The sequence below is a fragment of the Oncorhynchus masou genome, chromosome 12 (genome assembly GCF_036934945.1).
Source record: "Oncorhynchus masou masou isolate Uvic2021 chromosome 12, UVic_Omas_1.1, whole genome shotgun sequence".
In the NCBI taxonomy this organism is placed as follows: domain Eukaryota; kingdom Metazoa; phylum Chordata; class Actinopteri; order Salmoniformes; family Salmonidae; genus Oncorhynchus; species Oncorhynchus masou.
The window spans coordinates 93,877,939-93,896,682 of record NC_088223.1 but is presented as its reverse complement, the minus strand read 5'-3'; the positions used below and the strand labels follow the sequence as shown (position 1 = coordinate 93,896,682).

The 18,744-nt window shown below is 43.3% G+C and overlaps 1 protein-coding gene across 1 annotated transcript in view; it reads right to left on the bottom strand.

Annotated features, from left to right (window-relative positions):
• LOC135551081 (neurobeachin-like) overlaps positions 1-18,744 on the bottom strand; it is a 304,485-nt gene that overhangs the window by 160,823 nt on the left and 124,918 nt on the right. The window contains exons 9-14 of the mRNA XM_064982478.1: positions 17,865-18,011; positions 12,673-12,729; positions 12,145-12,285; positions 10,224-10,357; positions 2,007-2,115; positions 1,453-1,605 (exon numbers count right to left, since the gene is read on the bottom strand). Of these exons, the coding sequence (XP_064838550.1) occupies positions 1,453-1,605; positions 2,007-2,115; positions 10,224-10,357; positions 12,145-12,285; positions 12,673-12,729; positions 17,865-18,011 (741 nt within the window). The remainder of the gene's footprint in view (positions 1-1,452; positions 1,606-2,006; positions 2,116-10,223; positions 10,358-12,144; positions 12,286-12,672; positions 12,730-17,864; positions 18,012-18,744) is intronic.

The window sequence follows — 18,744 nt, the reverse complement described above, 5'->3', positions numbered from 1 at the left end:
TCCTGCTCTTCTCTACATAACTATTGGTCCTGCTCTTCTCTACATAACTATTGGTCCTGCTCTTCTCTACATAACTATTGGTCCTGCTCTTCTCTACATAACTATTGGTCCTGCTCTGCTCTACATAACTATTGGTCTCTTATACCATATCTGAAGTATTTTTTTACCACCTCAGGCTCATCTGAGGAGTTTACACAAACACCATCTAAGTTCAGACATTTAAAAACCTTTCTATTCCTCGCTCATTCTCACCCCCGTCTCCGTCTCCCTCTCTCACACACACACACACACACACACACACACACACACACACACACACACACACACACACACACACACACACACACACACACAGCTTGCTCCCACTCACACATCCTTAGACCCCTCACACACACTGCCACCATCCAGGGTGATTAGAAATATCTTTAACGAGGTATCTCTTAACGAGGTATCTCTTAACGAGGTATCTCTTAATGAGGTATCTCTTAACGAGGTGTCCCTAACAAAGTGGTAGTCGAACACACTGGACTGACACTATACCCACGAGTGCAACAGCTAATTCAGAACTGACATTAGTCAGCTCAAGAGCTGAATCCATCCTCTCGCTCTTTCCCAAAAACTCTCTCTCTCTTCCACCTCCTCTCTCCTGCTCTCTCTTCCATCTCCTCAGCCCCCCCCCCCCACTGCATCTCTCTTTTCAGCTGTTCTCTCTTTCTTCTCTCTCACGTTCTTATCTTCTTCTTCCCCTGTAATTTTATACACTTTTCCTTTATTCCTCCTGTCCTCTACCCTCCTGTCCTCTACCCTCCTGTCCTCTAGCCTCCTGTCCTCTAGCCTCCTGTCCTCTAGCCTCCTGTCCTCTACCCTCCTGTCCTCTACCCTCCTGTCCTCTACCCTCCTGTCCTCTACCCTCCTGTCCTCTAGCCTCCTGTCCTCTACCCTCCTGTCCTCTAGCCTCCTGTCCTCTAGCCTCCTGTCCTCTAGCCTCCTGTCCTCTACCCTCCTGTCCTCTACCCTCCTGTCCTCTACCCTCCTGTCCTCTACCCTCCTGTCCTCTACCCTCCTGTCCTCTACCCTCCTGTCCTCTAGCCTCCTGTCCTCTACCCTCCTGTCCTCTACCCTCCTGTCCTCTACCCTCCTGTCCTCTAGCCTCCTGTCCTCTACCCTCCTGTCCTCTACCCTCCTGTCCTCTACCCTCCTGTCCTCTACCCTCCTGTCCTCTACCCTCCTGTCCTCTAGCCTCCTGTCCTCTACCCTCCTGTCCTCTACCCTCCTGTCCTCTACCCTCCTGTCCTCTACCCTCCTCTCTCACTCTCTTCACAAAAAATCTCCCTTCAAGTTGCTGTGGGGAACCAGCTACCTCTGGAGAAAGATTATAGGATCTGGGCAGAACTATACGGGCTGTGTGTATCCAGACGGTCCTGTAGATCAGGACACTCTCTCTCTCCCTACCTTAGCGGGGGTGTGTATCCAGATGGCAGCGTTGAAGAGGACGTGGTCACACAGCTGTTTGAGGAGTGGCGCTCCGTGGGTTAAACCGTCCAGGTACTTAGCAAAGGACAAGAACTGTTCCAGCACCGCTCTGGTGATGTGGACCCTGGATGACTGGAGAGAGAAGAGGGAGAGAGAGAGAGAGAGAGAGAGAGAGTCAACCTGTCAATAAATCATTCAAACCATAAGGACTGATCTCACACCGCTCTGGTGATGTGGACCCTGGACGACTGGAGAGAGAAGAGGGAGAGAGAGGGAGAGAGAGAGTCAACCTGTCAATCAATCATTCAAACCATAAGGACTGATCTCACACCGCTCTGGTGATGTGGAGCCTGGATGACTGGAGAGAGAAGAGGGAGAGAGAGGGAGAGTCAACCTGTCAATCAATCATTCAAACCATAAGGACTGATCTCACACCGCTCTGGTGATGTGGACCCTGGACGACTGGAGAGAGAAGAGGGAGAGAATCAATCAAATCAGTAACTCAATCAGTCGTATTGTGAGTCAACGTTTACCTTCTCCAGCAGGTACCCGATCACCAGGAATCCTTTGCCCCCCAGCATCTGTTCCTGCATGGCCACGGAGCTCTTCAACAGCTCAACCAGGAACGCCAGGAGGGTGGCACTGCAACACAGAAACACACACACACAATTTAACATAGAGAACACACACACACACAAACACAATTTAACATAGAGAACACACACACACACAATTTAACATAGAGAACACACACACACACACAATTTAACATAGAGAACACACACACACACAATTTAACATAGAGAACACACACACACACACACACAAACAATTTAACATAGAGAACACACACACACACACATTATCTGTAAATACATGCAGTATGATAGCAAATATTTATTAAGTGAACCTGAAGAACCAATCATGAATCACCAATCATGAAGCACCAATCACGGATCACGAATCATGAAGCACCAATATGTGGCAGAAAGCCTAGAGGTAAAGAGTGTTTAGCCGCTAACAGAAAGGTTGCTGGTTTGAATCCCTGAGCCGACTAGGTGACAAATCTGTCTACGTGGCCTTGTTCAAGACACTTTACCTTAATTGCTCCTGTAAATGGATGAGAGTGTCTGCAAGCAATCCCTGATATACTGTAGTCTGAGAATGTAGTCATAGTAACTAGCTCCTCTCTGGTAGTTGAATTACAGAGTTATAGTACTGTGCCCTTGGACGCTAAAAAAGAGCTGTGCTGCTTTGATCAACGACCAGTCAAAGGCGAGACTGTAGATCATTCTGTTTTGCTGAAGAAATGATCAAGACCATGCCTGGGATATACAGTCTGTTTATGGTTTCAGAATTATCTCAGTGACAGAACTCAGGCCATCTTAACCTGTTGCGTCGCGCAATCCCGGCCCCCGGGATTCTATTTATAGCCTCAAGCTCATTAGCATAACGCAACGTTAACTATTCATGAAAATCGCAAATGAAATGAAATAAATATATTTGCTCTCAAGCTTAGACTTTTGTTAACAACACTGTCATCTCAGATTTTCAAAATATGCTTTTCAACCATAGCTAAACAAGCATTTGTGTAAGAGTATTGATTGCTAACATAGCTATAAGCCTAGAATTCAGCCAGCAATCATTCAAATAAAATCATTTATATTTGAAGAACTTTAGATGTTTTCAATGAGGAGACTCTCAGTTAGATAGCAAATGTTCAGTTTTTCAAAAAAATATTATTTGTGTAGGACAAATCGCTCCGTTTTGTTCACGTTTGGCTATGAAAAAAACCTGTATACAGTTATAGCCTCAAGCTCATTAGCATAACGCAACGTTAACAATTTCTGAAAATCGCAAATAAAATGAAAATAATGCGTCTGCTCTCAAGCTTAGCCTTTTCTTAACAACACTGTCATCTCAGATTTTCAAAATATGCTTTTGAACCATAGCAATTCACTAATTTGTGTAAGAGTATGCTAAGCTAGCTTAGCATTTTGAGTAGCATTTAGCACGCAACATTTTCACAAAAACGAGATAACCATATAAATAAAATAATTTACCTTTGAAGAGCTTCGGATGTTTTCAATGAGGAGACTCTCAGTTACATAGCAAATGTTCAGTTTTTCCTGAAAGAATCTTTGTGTAGGAGAAATCGCTCCGTTTTGTACATCACATTTGGCTACCGAAACGAAACGAAAATTCAGTCACCAACAACGTCAAACTTTTTCCGAATTAGCTCCATAATATCGACCGAAACATGGCAAACGTTGTTTGGAATCAATCCTCAAGGTGTTTTTTCACATATCTCTTCATTGAAATATTGTTCGTGGAAGCCTGCTTTCTTCTCTGAATTCCATGGAAAAATACTTGCAGCTGAGGTTTGCGCACCAATTTCGGCGCAGGACACCGGGCGGACACCTGGTAAATGTGGTCTCTTATGGTCAATCTTCCAATGATATGCCTACAAATACGTCACAATGCTGCAGACACCTTGGGGAAACGACAGAAAGGGTAGGCTCATCCCTCTCGCATTCACAGCCATATAAGGAGACAATGGAAAACGGAGCCTCAAAAATCCTGCTGAATTCCTGGATGCCGTTTCATCTTGGTTTTGCCTGTAGCTCACGTTCTAGGGCACGCACAGAGAATATCTTTGCAGTTCTGGAAACGTCAGAGTGTTTTCTTTCCAAAGCTATCAATTATATGCATAGTCGAGCATCTTTTTGTGACAAAATATTGCGCTTAAAACGGGCACGTCTTTTTATCCAAAAATGATATATCGCCACTAGAGTTTCAAGAGGTTAACAGGTTAATATGCCTAGGCGTTCCCCTAGGGGAACTACCCCCCCCCCCATTCAGCTGAAAAGGTGGCGCGGGAAATTTAAAAAATATTCTTTAGAAATATTTAACTTTCACACATTAACAAGTCCAATACAGCAAATGAAAGAAACATCTTGTTAATCTACCCATTGTGTCCGATTTTTAAAATGTTTTACAGCGAAAAGGACATATATTTATGTTAGATCACCACCAAACTCAGGTCATCTTAACAGGTTTAAAATATGAACTTCTTGAGATTCAAAAAGGTGTTCCTCAGGATTTTACTTTGGGTCCATTATTGTTCACTTTGTATATTAATGACATAGGAAACACTGTTGATACTTGTAACATAACATCTCTATGCAGATGACACAGTGTTGTGTTCCTGTGCCACCTCAGTGCAGCAGGCCATTCGTGAACTTTGATTCAGTTCAGAAAACCCATACAGATCTTAAATTAGTGTTAACTACAAGTAAAACCAAGCTCATGCTGTTCTGTAGGTCATGAAATGTTGACCCTGAGGATCTGCATATTTGCGCTACAAAAGGAGCCCAAATTGAGCTCGTTTCTCAATACAAGTGTCTGGATTGTGTCTGGATTGATGACAAGCTGTTCTTCGTAACGCGTAGAAAAAAATCTAAGATCCAAGATAGTTTTTTTTATTTCGAAATAAATCCCGCCTTAGTATTAAAACCAGGAGAAAGACTGTTCAAACAACGCTTCTCCCTGTATTGGATTTTGGTGGTATTGTTTACCTGCACGAGGCACAACCTCTGTTTTCAAACCCTTCCGCAATATGTTTCATCACAGGGGACAATTTTAGGACTCATCGTTGTAGTCTGTATAAAATGTGAGATGGACCTCTCTGTCAGTAAGAAGAGAGCTGAATCCTCTCTGATTAATTTACAAAGCAACCTGACAGAAACTCCCTCTGTACATATGTAACATAATTAACTAAGATTAAAAAAATAAAAATAAGTTACCAAACCCGTTCACAGGAATGGACAACACTAGAGATCCCTCCAGTCTCCACAGATTTGGGAAAATCTGTGTTTTTGTTTTGTTTGTTTTTTTTAACCTAATTTGTGGAACAATCTGCAGAGTTCACTGCAGTCAGATGGTGACACTGTACATTTGATTGAGGACCTCTATGTAGTTGGATGTGATTGCTTTTATTAAATGTTTATTTTTTATAACTTTTTATTGTGCTGAAATGTATTGTTTTATACACATGTGTATGTTGTTTAAATATTCTGATTTTATTGTAATGTGTACAGGGATCTCTTGTAGATTTTAGTCTTAATGTTTAAATAAAAAAGTGTATAGTATATAGTTCTAGTAGTATAATAACAGTATATAGTTCTAGTAGTATAATAACAGTATATAGTTCTAGTAGTATAACAACAGTATATAGTTCTAGTAGTATAACAACAGTATATAGTTATAGTAGTATAGTAACAGTACATAGTTCTAGTAGTATAATAACAGTATATAGTTCTAGTAGTACTGTAACAGTATATAGTTCTAGTAGTATAATAACAGTATATAGTTCTAGTAGTATAACAACAGTATATAGTTATAGTAGTATAGTAACAGTACATAGTTCTAGTAGTATAATAACAGTATATAGTTCTAGTAGTATAACAACAGTATATAGTTCTAGTAGTACTGTAACAGTATATAGCTCTAGTAGTATAATAACATTATATAGTTCTAGTAGTATAATAACAGTATATAGTTCTAGTAGTACTGTAACAGTATATAGTTCTAGTAGTATAACAACAGTATATAGTTATAGTAGTACTGTAACAGTATATAGTTCTAGTAGTATAATAACAGTATATGGTTCTAGTAGTATAACAACAGTATATAGTTCTAGTAGTACTGTAACAGTATATAGTTCTAGTAGTACTGTAACAGTATATAGTTCTAGTAGTACTGTAACAGTATATAGTTCTAGTAGTATAATAACATTATATAGTTCTAGTAGTACTGTAACAGTATATAGTTCTAGTAGTATAATAACAGTATATAGTTCTAGTAGTATAACAACAGTATATAGTTCTAGTAGTACTGTAACAGTATATAGTTCTAGTAGTACTGTAACAGTATATAGTTCTAGTAGTATAATAACATTATATAGTTCTAGTAGTATAATAACATTATATAGTTCTAGTAGTATAATAACAGTATATAGTTCTAGTAGTACTGTAACAGTATATAGTTCTAGTAGTATAATAACAGTATATAGTTCTAGTAGTACTGTAACAATATATAGTTCTAGTAGTATGTGACAGTATATAGTTAGTAGTAGTATATATAATAACAGTATATAGTTCTAGTAGTATAACAACAGTATATAGTTCTAGTAGTACTGTAACAATATATAGTTCTAGTAGTATAATAACAGTATATAGTTCTAGTAGTATAATAACAGTATATAGTTCTAGTAGTATAATAACAGTATATAGTTCTAGTAGTACTGTAACAATATATAGTTCTAGTAGTACTGTGACAGTATATAGTTATAGTAGTATAATAACAGTATATAGTTCTAGTAGTATAACAACAGTATATAGTTCTAGTAGTACTGTAACAGTATATAGTTCTAGTAGTATAATAACAGTATATAGTTCTAGTAGTATAATAACAGTATATAGTTCTAGTAGTATAATAACAGTATATAGTTCTAGTAGTATAATAACAGTATATAGTTCTAGTAGTATAATAACATTATATAGTTCTAGTAGTATAATAACAGTATATAGTTCTAGTAGTATAACAACAGTATATAGTTCTAGTAGTACTGTAACAGTATATAGTTCTAGTAGTATAATAACAGTATATAGTTATAATAATAATAATAATAATATATCCCATTTAGCAGACGCTTTTGTAATAACAGCTGGGGCCACTATATATGGGTGGTCTAGTACGCTTGGCGTATAAGCGCCATGCTCTACCGACTGAGCCACACAGGACCCAATAGTTATAGTAGTACTGTAACAGTATATAGCTCTAGTAGTATAATAACATTATATAGTTCTAGTAGTATAATAACAGTATATAGTTCTAGTAGTACTGTAACAGTATATAGTTCTAGTAGTATAATAACATTATATAGTTCTAGTAGTATAATAACAGTATATAGTTCTAGTAGTATAATGACAGTATATAGTTCTAGTAGTACTGTAACAATATATAGTTCTAGTAGTACTGTGACAGTATATAGTTATAGTAGTATAATAACAGTATATAGTTATAGTAGTATAACAACAGTATATAGTTCTAGTAGTACTGTAACAGTATATAGTTCTAGTAGTATAATAACAGTATATAGTTCTAGTAGTATAATAACAGTATATAGTTCTAGTAGTACTGTAACAGTATATAGTTCTAGTAGTATAATAACAGTATATAGTTCTAGTAGTACTGTAACAGTATATAGTTATAGTAGTATAATAACAGTATATAGTTATAGTAGTACTGTAACAGTATATAGTTCTAGTAGTATAATAACAGTATATAGTTCTAGTAGTACTGTAACAGTATATAGTTCTAGTAGTATAATAACGGTATATAGTTCTAGTAGTACTGTGACAGTATATAGTTCTAGTAGTACTGTAACAGTATATAGTTCTAGTAGTATAATAACGGTATATAGTTCTAGTAGTACTGTGACAGTATATAGTTCTAGTAGTACTGTGACAGTATATAGTTATAGTAGTTGTCATGTCTGCCCTGTTCGGGTCAGGTTACAGTGAACCACACTCCTACAGAGACATCTCTCACACCCACCAGTGGGGGAGAGACAGAGAGGTATGGAGTCGGGGGGGGGGGGGGTTATGACACCTCACAGCCATTGCAAACCTTAATGCAGAGGCCAAAATCCCTTTGTCCTCTCACTGTGGAGGAATGAAATGTACAATGGGCCTATGGGGAACCTACCTCAGAACAGTAACATGCAACACATGGACTTTGGGACAATATGTTTCATCAGCCAAAATGGTAGTAATGAGGATAGATGGAATATGGAAAGGAACGTTTTTGTTGCTGTTGTTATGTTATTAAAAGTTAAATGATGACATTATAAGGAAAACATGGTAACTTGAAGAGTTTTCACACTATGTGCTTGATGTTTGCATATTGTCCGTTGTGTGGAAAATGTCCAGATCAAAGAGAATTCTTCTCTCTCTCTCTCTCTCTCTCTCTCTCTCTCTCTCTCTCTCTCTCTGTGTCTCTCTCTGTGTCTCTCTCTGTGTCTCTCTCTCTCTCTCTCTCTCTCTCTCTCTCTTGTTAGGTAAATAAATCTCTCTCTCTCTCATTCTCTCTCTCTCTCTCTCTCTCTCTCTCTCTCTCTGTCTCTCTGTCTCTCCAGATCTCTGTCTCTCTCTCTGTCTCTCTCTGTCTCTCTCTGTCTCTCTCTCTCTCTCTCTCTCTCTCTCTCTCTCTCTCTCTCAAATATATATATATTGTGTTGGTCTGCTAGGGACCTGTTGTCATCGTACTAAGTTCAATCAATGGCCCAGACTGTGTGTATCTTATATTATCATTTTAGCTTGTTAGTAAATGAATAATCAACTCGATTGGTGCGGTACGGAATGATTTAGTGAGACTCGGGTTTGTGCAGATTTCCAGATTATGAGACGTTCAGAATGAGACTGTAGAGGAAAATAATGAATTTCCTGATTAATTTAATCACATAATTATAAACAGTTAGTCATTCGATGAACAGCAGTCGTCACATTAATCCAACGTTACAACATAGTACTGTAACAGTACATAGTAGTGGAGCTCTCGATAGAGTAGTGCATTGCTGAGACATTAAATATGTAGAGGTTTTAGCCCCTCATCTTTATACAGACTTACTAATGGCACCTTGGGGGGCTAGGACTCTGGGACACGCAGAGAGAGAGAGAGAGACACATATGGATAGATAAAGAGAGAGATCGAGAATGTGGGATCTTTCTCTCTTTTGTTCCCCGTCCCTCACTCCTACTCACCACACGGTGGTGTCCACAGACCTCTCTCTCCCTCTCCCTCCCTCCTACTCACCACACGGTGGTGTCCACAGACCTCTCTCTCACTCTCATCCCTCCTACTCACCACACGGTGGTGTCCACAGACCTCCCTCCCTCACATCAACACACGGTGGTGTCCACAGACCTCTCTCTCCCTCTCCCTCCCTCCTACTCACCACACGGTGGTGTCCACAGACCTCCCTCCCTCCCATCACCACACGGTGGTGTCCACAGACCTCTCTCTCACTCTCATCCCTCCTACTCACCACACGGTGGTGTCCACAGACCTCCCTCCCTCACATCAACACACAGTGGTGTCCACAGACCTCTCTCTCCCTCTCCCTCCCTCCTACTCACCACACGGTGGTGTCCACAGACCTCTCTCTCTCTCCCCCTCTCCCTCCCTCCTACTCAGCACACGGTGGGGTCCACAGACCTCTCTCTCTCTCCCCCTCTCCCTCCCTCCTACTCAGCACACGGTGGTGTCCACAGACCTCTCTCTCTCCCCCTCTCCCCCACTCCTACTCACCACACGGTGGTGTCCACAGACCTCTCTCTCTCTCCCCCTCTCCCTCCCTCCTACTCAGCACACGGTGGGGTCCACAGACCTCCCTCTCCCTCCCTCCTACTCACCACACGGTGGTGTCCACAGACCTCTCTCTCTCCCCCTCTCCCTCCCTCCTACTCACCACACGGTGGGGTCCACAGACCTCTCTCTCTCTCCCCCTCTCCCTCCCTCCTACTCACCACACGGTGGTGTCCACAGACCTCTCTCTCTCCCCCCCCTCCTACTCACCACACGGTGGTGTCCACAGACCTCTCTCTCTCTCCCCCTCTCCCTCCCTCCTACTCACCACACGGTGGGGTCCACAGACCTCCCTCTCTCCCTCCCTCCCTCCTACTCACCACACGCTGGTGTCCACAGAGCTGTCGTTGAGTTGTGTGTAGTCCAGTTGTGCGAAGAGAGGGAAGAGGACCTGTATTCCTCCTATAGAATGGATGGCACTGTGGATGGAGTGGGTAACTATGGCCTTCACATCCTACAGGAGAGGAAACATACCATCACTACACAGATTCAAGTCAGGGACACACACTGTGACGGCCGTTGTTGGTGGAAGAAGAGGAGGACCAATGTGCAGCGTGGTAAGTGTCCATATTGATAATTTATTATCATTAACACAAAACAAAATAACGAGAACGAAACAGTCCTGAACAACTCAAAGGGTGAAAACAGGCTGCCTAAGTATGGTTCTCAATCAGGGACAACCAGGCTGCCTAAGTATGGTTCTCAATCAGGGACAACCAGGCTGCCTAAGTATGGTTCTCAATCAGGGACAACCAGGCTGCCTAAGTATGGTTCTCAATCAGGGACAACCAGGCTGCCTAAGTATGGTTCTCAATCAGGGACAACCAGGCTGCCTAAGTATGGTTCTCAATCAGGGACAACCAGGCTACCTAAGTATGGTTCTCAATCAGGGACAACCAGGCTACCTAAGTATGGTTCTCAATCAGGGACAACCAGGCTACCTAAGTATGGTTCTCAATCAGGGACAACCAGGCTGCCTAAGTATGGTTCTCAATCAGGGACAACCAGGCTACCTAAGTATGGTTCTCAATCAGGGACAACCAGGCTACCTAAGTATGGTTCTCAATCAGGGACAACCAGGCTGCCTAAGTATGGTTCTCAATCAGGGACAACCAGGCTACCTAAGTATGGTTCTCAATCAGGGACAACCAGGCTACCTAAGTATGGTTCTCAATCAGGGACAACCAGGCTACCTAAGTATGGTTCTCAATCAGGGACAACCAGGCTGCCTAAGTATGGTTCTCAATCAGGGACAACCAGGCTACCTAAGTATGGTTCTCAATCAGGGACAACCAGGCTGCCTAAGTATGGTTCTCAATCAGGGACAACCAGGCTACCTAAGTATGGTTCTCAATCAGGGACAACCAGGCTACCTAAGTATGGTTCTCAATCAGGGACAACCAGGCTGCCTAAGTATGGTTCTCAATCAGGGACAACCAGGCTACCTAAGTATGGTTCTCAATCAGGGACAACCAGGCTACCTAAGTATGGTTCTCAATCAGGGACAACCAGGCTACCTAAGTATGGTTCTCAATCAGGGACAACCAGGCTGCCTAAGTATGGTTCTCAATCAGGGACAACCAGGCTACCTAAGTATGGTTCTCAATCAGGGACAACCAGGCTGCCTAAGTATGGTTCTCAATCAGGGACAACCAGGCTACCTAAGTATGGTTCTCAATCAGGGACAACAGGGACAACCAGGCTACCTAAGTATGGTTCTCAATCAGGGACAACCAGGCTACCTAAGTATGGTTCTCAATCAGGGACAACCAGGCTACCTAAGTATGGTTCTCAATCAGGGACAACCAGGCTACCTAAGTATGGTTCTCAATCAGGGACAACCAGGCTACCTAAGTATGGTTCTCAATCAGGGACAACCAGGCTACCTAAGTATGGTTCTCAATCAGGGACAACCAGGCTACCTAAGTATGGTTCTCAATCAGGGACAACCAGGCTACCTAAGTATGGTTCTCAATCAGGGACAACCAGGCTACCTAAGTATGGTTCTCAATCAGGGACAACGATAGACAGCTGCCTCTGATTGAGAACCATACCAGGCCGAACACAGAAATCCCAAATCATAGAAAAAGGAACATAGACAACCCACCCCAACTCACGCCCTGACCAACCTAAAACAAAGACATAACAAAAGAACTAAGGTGTAAGTGACACACACACACACACACTCCACCCTCCCTCCCTCACCCCCCTTCCCTCAACCCCCCCCCCACACACACTGACCTGCAGCATGAGTGCATGTGGTGAGTGAACGAAGTTGGATGCGTTCTCTCTGGGCGATGACTCCAGACAGAGCTGTGCGTCGGTGGCCTTGGCGTTGTAGGTGAAAGAGATGGAGCTGGCCAGCTTCCCATCATACAGGACCTGCAGTACATTACATGACACATTTCAGTCATTTAGTAAACTCTCTTATCCAGAGGGACTTACAGTCGGCGCATTCATCTGAACGGGATACAGCAAGATTACGGCAATCAAGACATTTTTATACCTACCCAGAGTCAGACACAATTTCTATGCTAGCATACCCATAGACTACTAGTCATTGAGCTAACGCTAGTTAGCATCGGTTCATGAAACTACCTCTAACTTCCTTCATACTGCATGCCACAACACCCCCCCCCCCCAAAAAAAAAGATATCAACGAGTTCATCTGACTCTGGGGAAGTAGAAAATATCAGTTCCCCTTCAATTGTAGAGAACCACATAGTCACAGTCATCATCTGTCCAACTTTTCCGCAAAGACCTGCATACCTGCTTATGGTGCTCTGCCAGGTGGATATCACTCTCCGACTTAAACTTAAAGGTGCTCTACAGGGGGAGATAGAGGAGGAGGGGGAGACGAGGGGATATAGGGGAGGAGGGGGGAGATAGAGGGGGAGATAGAGGGGGAGATAGAGGAGGAGGGGGAGATAAGGGGATATAGGGGAGGAGGGGGAGATAAGGGGATATAGGGGAGGAGGGGGAGATAAGGGGATATAGGGGAGGAGGGGGAGATAAGGGGATATAGGGGAGGAGGGGGAGATAAGGGGATATAGAGGAGGAGGGGGAGATAAGGGGATATAGGGGGAGGAGGGGGAGATAAGGGGATATAGGGGAGGAGGGGGAGATAAGGGGATATAGGGGGGGGGAGGAGGGGGAGATAAGGGGATATAGGGGAGGAGGGGGAGATAAGGGGGGAGATAGAGGGGGAGATAGAGGAGGAGGGGGAGATGAGGGGGGGATATAGGGGGGGAGGAGGGGGAGATAAGAGGAGATAGAGGGGGGGAGATAGAGGAGGAGGGGGAGATAGAGGAAGGGGAGATAGGGGAGGAGGGGGAGATAAGGGGATATAGGGGAGGAGGGGGAGATAAGGGGGAGATAGAGAGGGGGGAGATAGAGGAGGAGGGGGAGATGAGGGGGGGATATAGGGGGAGGAGGGGGAGATAAGAGGAGATAGAGGGGGAGATAGAGGAGGAGGGGGAGATAAGGGGAGATAGGGGGGAGATGGGGGTGAGATAGGGGAGAGAGGGGGGAGATAAGGGGATATAGAGGAGGAGGGGGAGATAAGGAGGGGGAGATAGAGGGGGAGATAGAGATGAGGAGGGGGAGATAGGGGGGAGATGGGGGGGATAAGAGGATATAGGGGGAGGAGGGGGATGATAAGGGGGGGTATAGGGGAGGAGGGGGAGATAAGGGGAGATAGACGAGGAGGGGGAGATAAGGGGAGATACAGGGGGGGAGATAGAGGAGGAGGGGAGGGGATATAGATGAGGAGGGGGAGATAGAGGAGGAGGGGGAGATAAGGGGATATAGATGGATGAGGGGGGGGAGATAAGGGGAGATATAGGAGGAGGGAGAGATAGAGGAGGGGGAGATAAGGGGATATGGGGGAGAGATAGGGGGAGATTAGATAGAGGAGGGGGAGATAGAGGGGGGAGAAGGGGAGATAGAGGAGAGGGGACGGGGACGGGATATAGAGGAGGAGGGGGAGATAGAGGAGGAAGGGGGGAGATAAGGGGGAGATAGAGGAGGAGGGGAAGATAAGGGGGATATAGAGGGGGAGATGAGGGGAGATAGAGGAGGAGGGGAGATAAGGGGAGGAGGGGGAGGTTAAGGGGATATAGAGGAGGAGGGGGAGATAAGGGGATATAGAGGGGGGGTGGAGATAAGGGGATATAGAGGAGGGGGAGGAGATAAGCGGATATAGAGGAGGAGGGGGCGAGAGGGAAAGGTAGGAAATACAATATATTAATTCATGAAAGAAAAGAAGGCAGATAGAGAGGAATGACATAGAATGGATTGTGTTTGTGTTAGTCAAATGAACATAGCGTTCATCTCTCTCCCCTGGTTACCTACAAAGGTCAACCTGGTTACCTACAAAGGTCAACCTAGTTACCTACTAAGGTCAGCATAGTTACCTACAAAGGTCAACCTGGTTACCTACTAAGGTCAACGGAGTTACCTACTTAGGTCAGCATAGTTGCATACTAAGGTCAACCTGGTTACCTACAAAGGTCAACCTAGTTACCTACTAAGGTCAACGGAGTTACCTACTAAGGTCAGCATAGTTGCATACTAAGGTCAACCTGGTTACCTACAAAGGTCAACCTAGTTACCTACTAAGGTCAACGGAGTTACCTACTAAGGTCAGCATAGTTACCTACTAAGGTCAGCATAGTTACCTACTAAGGTCAACCTAGTTACCTACTAAGGTTAACCGAGTTACTGTACATACTAAGGTCAACCTGGTTACCTACTAAAAATACTCAAACTAGTTTTATGTTAAGGTTAACCTAGTTATCTTTTAAGGTAAAGTGTGTTACCTATTAAGGTCGACCTTGTACCTATTAAGGTCAATCTAGTTTTCTGTTAATGTTAACATTGCTATCTACAAAGGTCAACAAATGAAGTCAAATCACATGTATTTGTCACATACACATGGTTAGCAGATGTTAATGCGAGTGTAGCGAAATGCTTGTGCTTCTAGTTCCGACAATGCAGTAATAACCAACAAGTAATCTAACTAACAATTCCACAACTAATACCTTATACACACAAGTGTAAGGGGATAAAGAATATTTACATAGAGATATAAATGAGTGATGGTACAGAGCAGCATAGGCAAGATACAGTAGATGGTATCGAGTACAGTATATACATATGAGATGAGTATGTAAACAAAGTGGCATAGTTAAAGTGGCTAGTGATACATGTATTACATAAAGATGCAGTAGATGATATAGAGTACAGTATATACGTATGCATATGAGATGAATAATGTAGGGTATGTAAACATTATATTAGGTAGCATTGTTTAAAGTGGCTAGTGATATATTTTGTATATAGATTTGTCTATGTATTTTTCTTTTCTATTGTGTTATTGACTGTACATTTGTTTATGTGTAACTCTGTGTTGTTGTTTTTGTCGCACTGCTTTGCTTTATCTTGACTAGGTCGCAGTTGTAAATGAGAACTTGTTCTCAACTGGCCTACCTGGTTAAATAAATTAATTAATTAAACATAGGGAATAGGGCTCTGGTCAACAGTAGTACACTATATAGGGAATAGGGCTCTGGTCAACAGTAGTACACTACATAGGGAATAGCACTCTGGTACACTACAAGGACAAAATGAACGAACACTAGCTAGCTACGTCTTAACAAAAGAGTTAGTGTACTTTTAAGCTAGCGAGCTAACATTAGTTGGCTGGTTCGCTAACTAACGTTATGTCATGCATTCATTGGTTACCTAGCTAGCCATCTAGCTACATTTCTTAACAAAAGACTCTCATATTCGTGTGCCAGAGCGCAGAATAACTGATGAATCTTTGAACGCTCAACACCCGTTGAATATGTCCGGTGTCAGTAAACGTCGGCAACAAAGTGTAATTCAATTGTTGCCAGCAGCTACAGTCAACGCTCTGGATAACATGAAAACAGCCAAACAGCTCTGCAAGGGGGAGTAAAATGGTCAGAGTGGGGTGTCCTCTCATTATGTGTCTGGAAGTAGCTAGCCAATGTTAGCCAGTTAGTTTGGGTGCTTGACTGTCGTTGTGAGGTCAGAGCTTTTGGACAAACCCTACTTATTGGCCAGAGTGTCCAGTGTGCGATCTGAACGCAAAAACGCTCTGAATTTACGAACGGACAATCTGACAGCACAGTTGCAGTCACCAACACTCGGGATAACATAACAGCCTAACCAGCTCTGCTAGTAATGTTCAGTTAGCTGTTCTCCCTCTCTCAGATCTCTGGACGTAGCTGGCAAGTTAGTACAGAATGCAAGGATCAACCCTTAAAGAGATGGGTGGGGCTAAGGCTTAAGAGGGTGTGAACCATGCTGAATGGGTGTGGTCTAAGGCTTAAGAGAGTGTGAACCATGCTGAATGGGTGTGGTCTAAGGCTTAAGAGGGTGTGAACCATGCTGAATGGGTGTGGTCTAAGGCTTAAGAGGGTGTGAACCATGCTGAATGGGTGTGGTCTAAGGCTTAAGAGGGTGTGAACCATGCTGAATGGGTGTGGTCTAAGGCTTAAGAGGGTGTGAACCATGCTGAATGGGCAGAGACAAAGAAGAGCTCTCCAATAGTAGAACCAAAACATTGAAAGATGGTTTTCTCAAAACGGAATTTACAAGTTTATCAACTTTCAAATCAGAATTACTTTCCCCTTGTTTCCTCAGATGCAGTGTTCTGAGTCTCTACTTTTATACAATGTAAAAAAAGAGAAATTCAAATGTTGCTACATAAGAACGAATCTAGGTTGTGAGTCACAAATGTACTCTCTCGTCTAGCCAAGAGAGGAGACGAGCTGTTCAGAGGAGCTAGCCAACAACACAGCCAACATGACAACTTCAAATTGAAGCTGGAAAGACTGCAAACTAGCTGCAATTCATTTCATTTGACCTTTTTTTCAACTGACATTTCTTTATATATATCCATAAAAATAATGCCAGCTGATTCATGATTTCAATTGGCTGAGAAACGCTGCCTGCCTCTCTCTCGTCCCGACCACCACGCGTTCATTACTATGGGACAGTTGGAGATAGAATTTGAATATTGAAACAAAGTTGCAAACGTCAGAGAGACAGACAGGCAAGGGTTGTACAAATCTTGAAAACAAGTTGCTCGTCTAAAAGAAATGTGAGATAATGTCTAGCTGCTTTTTAATAGTGGAGACCAAGTTTATAAATTGCCTGGCTGGGCTGATGAGACAGGATTGCAGCAGTCAGATGGAACAGAGTAAATAGGCATTTTAACATCGTAGATTTAGCTGGTGGTAACTTGTGGAATAGACACCGGCTGGAATGCGTTTTTTAACCAATCAGCATTCAGGTTCAGACCCGTTTGTATAATAGATTCTTCTCACACAGTCACATGTTCATGTTGTTTATTAAAAACCTTTTTCATTCAAATCACAACCAATTGTTAGGTCCAGGTAGTCACAACAATACTTTTAAACTGGAAGAACTTGTCCCGATTTTAAATCACTGATGAACGATTTTGATGAACGATTCCCTGACCTGTCAATGTTTTTAATTTGCTGTTTTATAATCTTGTGAATTCTACGGTTTTTACTAGATTACTTGTAGTTTTTCATGTTGTCTTTCTGTATTTTTTGTTGTTGTTGTAATGACTTGGTGCTGCCTATCTTGGCCAGGGTGCTCTTGAAAAAGAGATTTTAATCTCAATGAGCCCTTCCTGGTTAAATAAATGTAAAAAAATAGATGGGTGTTTGTTAAATTGTGATTTTAATGAATGGCACCAATTTGGAACGGTAGTTTCCTTTTCCTGTGAGAGAGGAGAGGTTTTTAGAGGAGCAGCTGGAAAGGGCGTGGCTCCGTGAGCAATGAGAACCATTTCAAACTACTCAACTCCGCCCACATACTCTGGTGTGTGTGTGTGTGTGTGTGTGTGTGTGTGTGTGTGTGTGTGTGTGTGTGTGTGTGTGTGTAGCATGGTTTAGCCCTACCTTGTACCCGGGACCCAGTTGATGTATGGCGAAGATCTGAGCGGGGTTGAGAGCCTCACTGAACACGTAGATGGCTCCCAGCTGACCACAGAACACCCTGTTAGCATCTGCTGTCTCTGACGAACCTAGAAAACACTTATCATAACTCTGTAGAGGGAGAGGTGGGGAGGGAGGGAGAGGGGGAGAGGGAGGGAGGGAGATGGAGGGAGGGAGGGAGGGAGATGGAGGGAGGGAGGGAGGGAGGGAGAGGGGGAGGAGGGAGGGAGGGAGAGGGGGAGAGGGAGGGAGGGAGATGGAGGGAGGGAGGGAGAGGAAGGGAGTGAGATGGAGGGAGGGAGGGAGTGAGAGGGAGGGAGGAAGGGAGTGAGAAGGAGGGAGGGAGGGAGGGAGGGGGGAGGGAGGGAGGGAGGGAGGGAGGGAGGGGGAGGGAGGGAGGGAGGGAGGGAGGGAGGGAGGGAGGGAGGGAGGGAGGGAGGGAGGGAGGGAGGGAGGGAGGGAGGGAGGAATTAGTCATGTAGTAATTCATAATATGCATTCAACCGTAGTTCATAATAACAGTCTTGGTCATTCAACAGTAATTCATAATAAAAGTCTTGGTCATTCAACAGTAATTCATAATAAAAGTCTTGGTCATTCAACAGTAATTCATAATAACAGTCTTGGTCATTCAACAGTAGTTCATAATAAAAGTCTTGGTCATTCAACAGTAATTCATAATAACAGCCTGAGGTAGAAGTCCAGATCAAAACCGCGTGTTGCTTTCTGTGGTCAGTCCTGACTGACACACACACACACACACACACACACACACACACACACACACACACACACACACACACACACACACACACACACACACACACACACACACACACACACA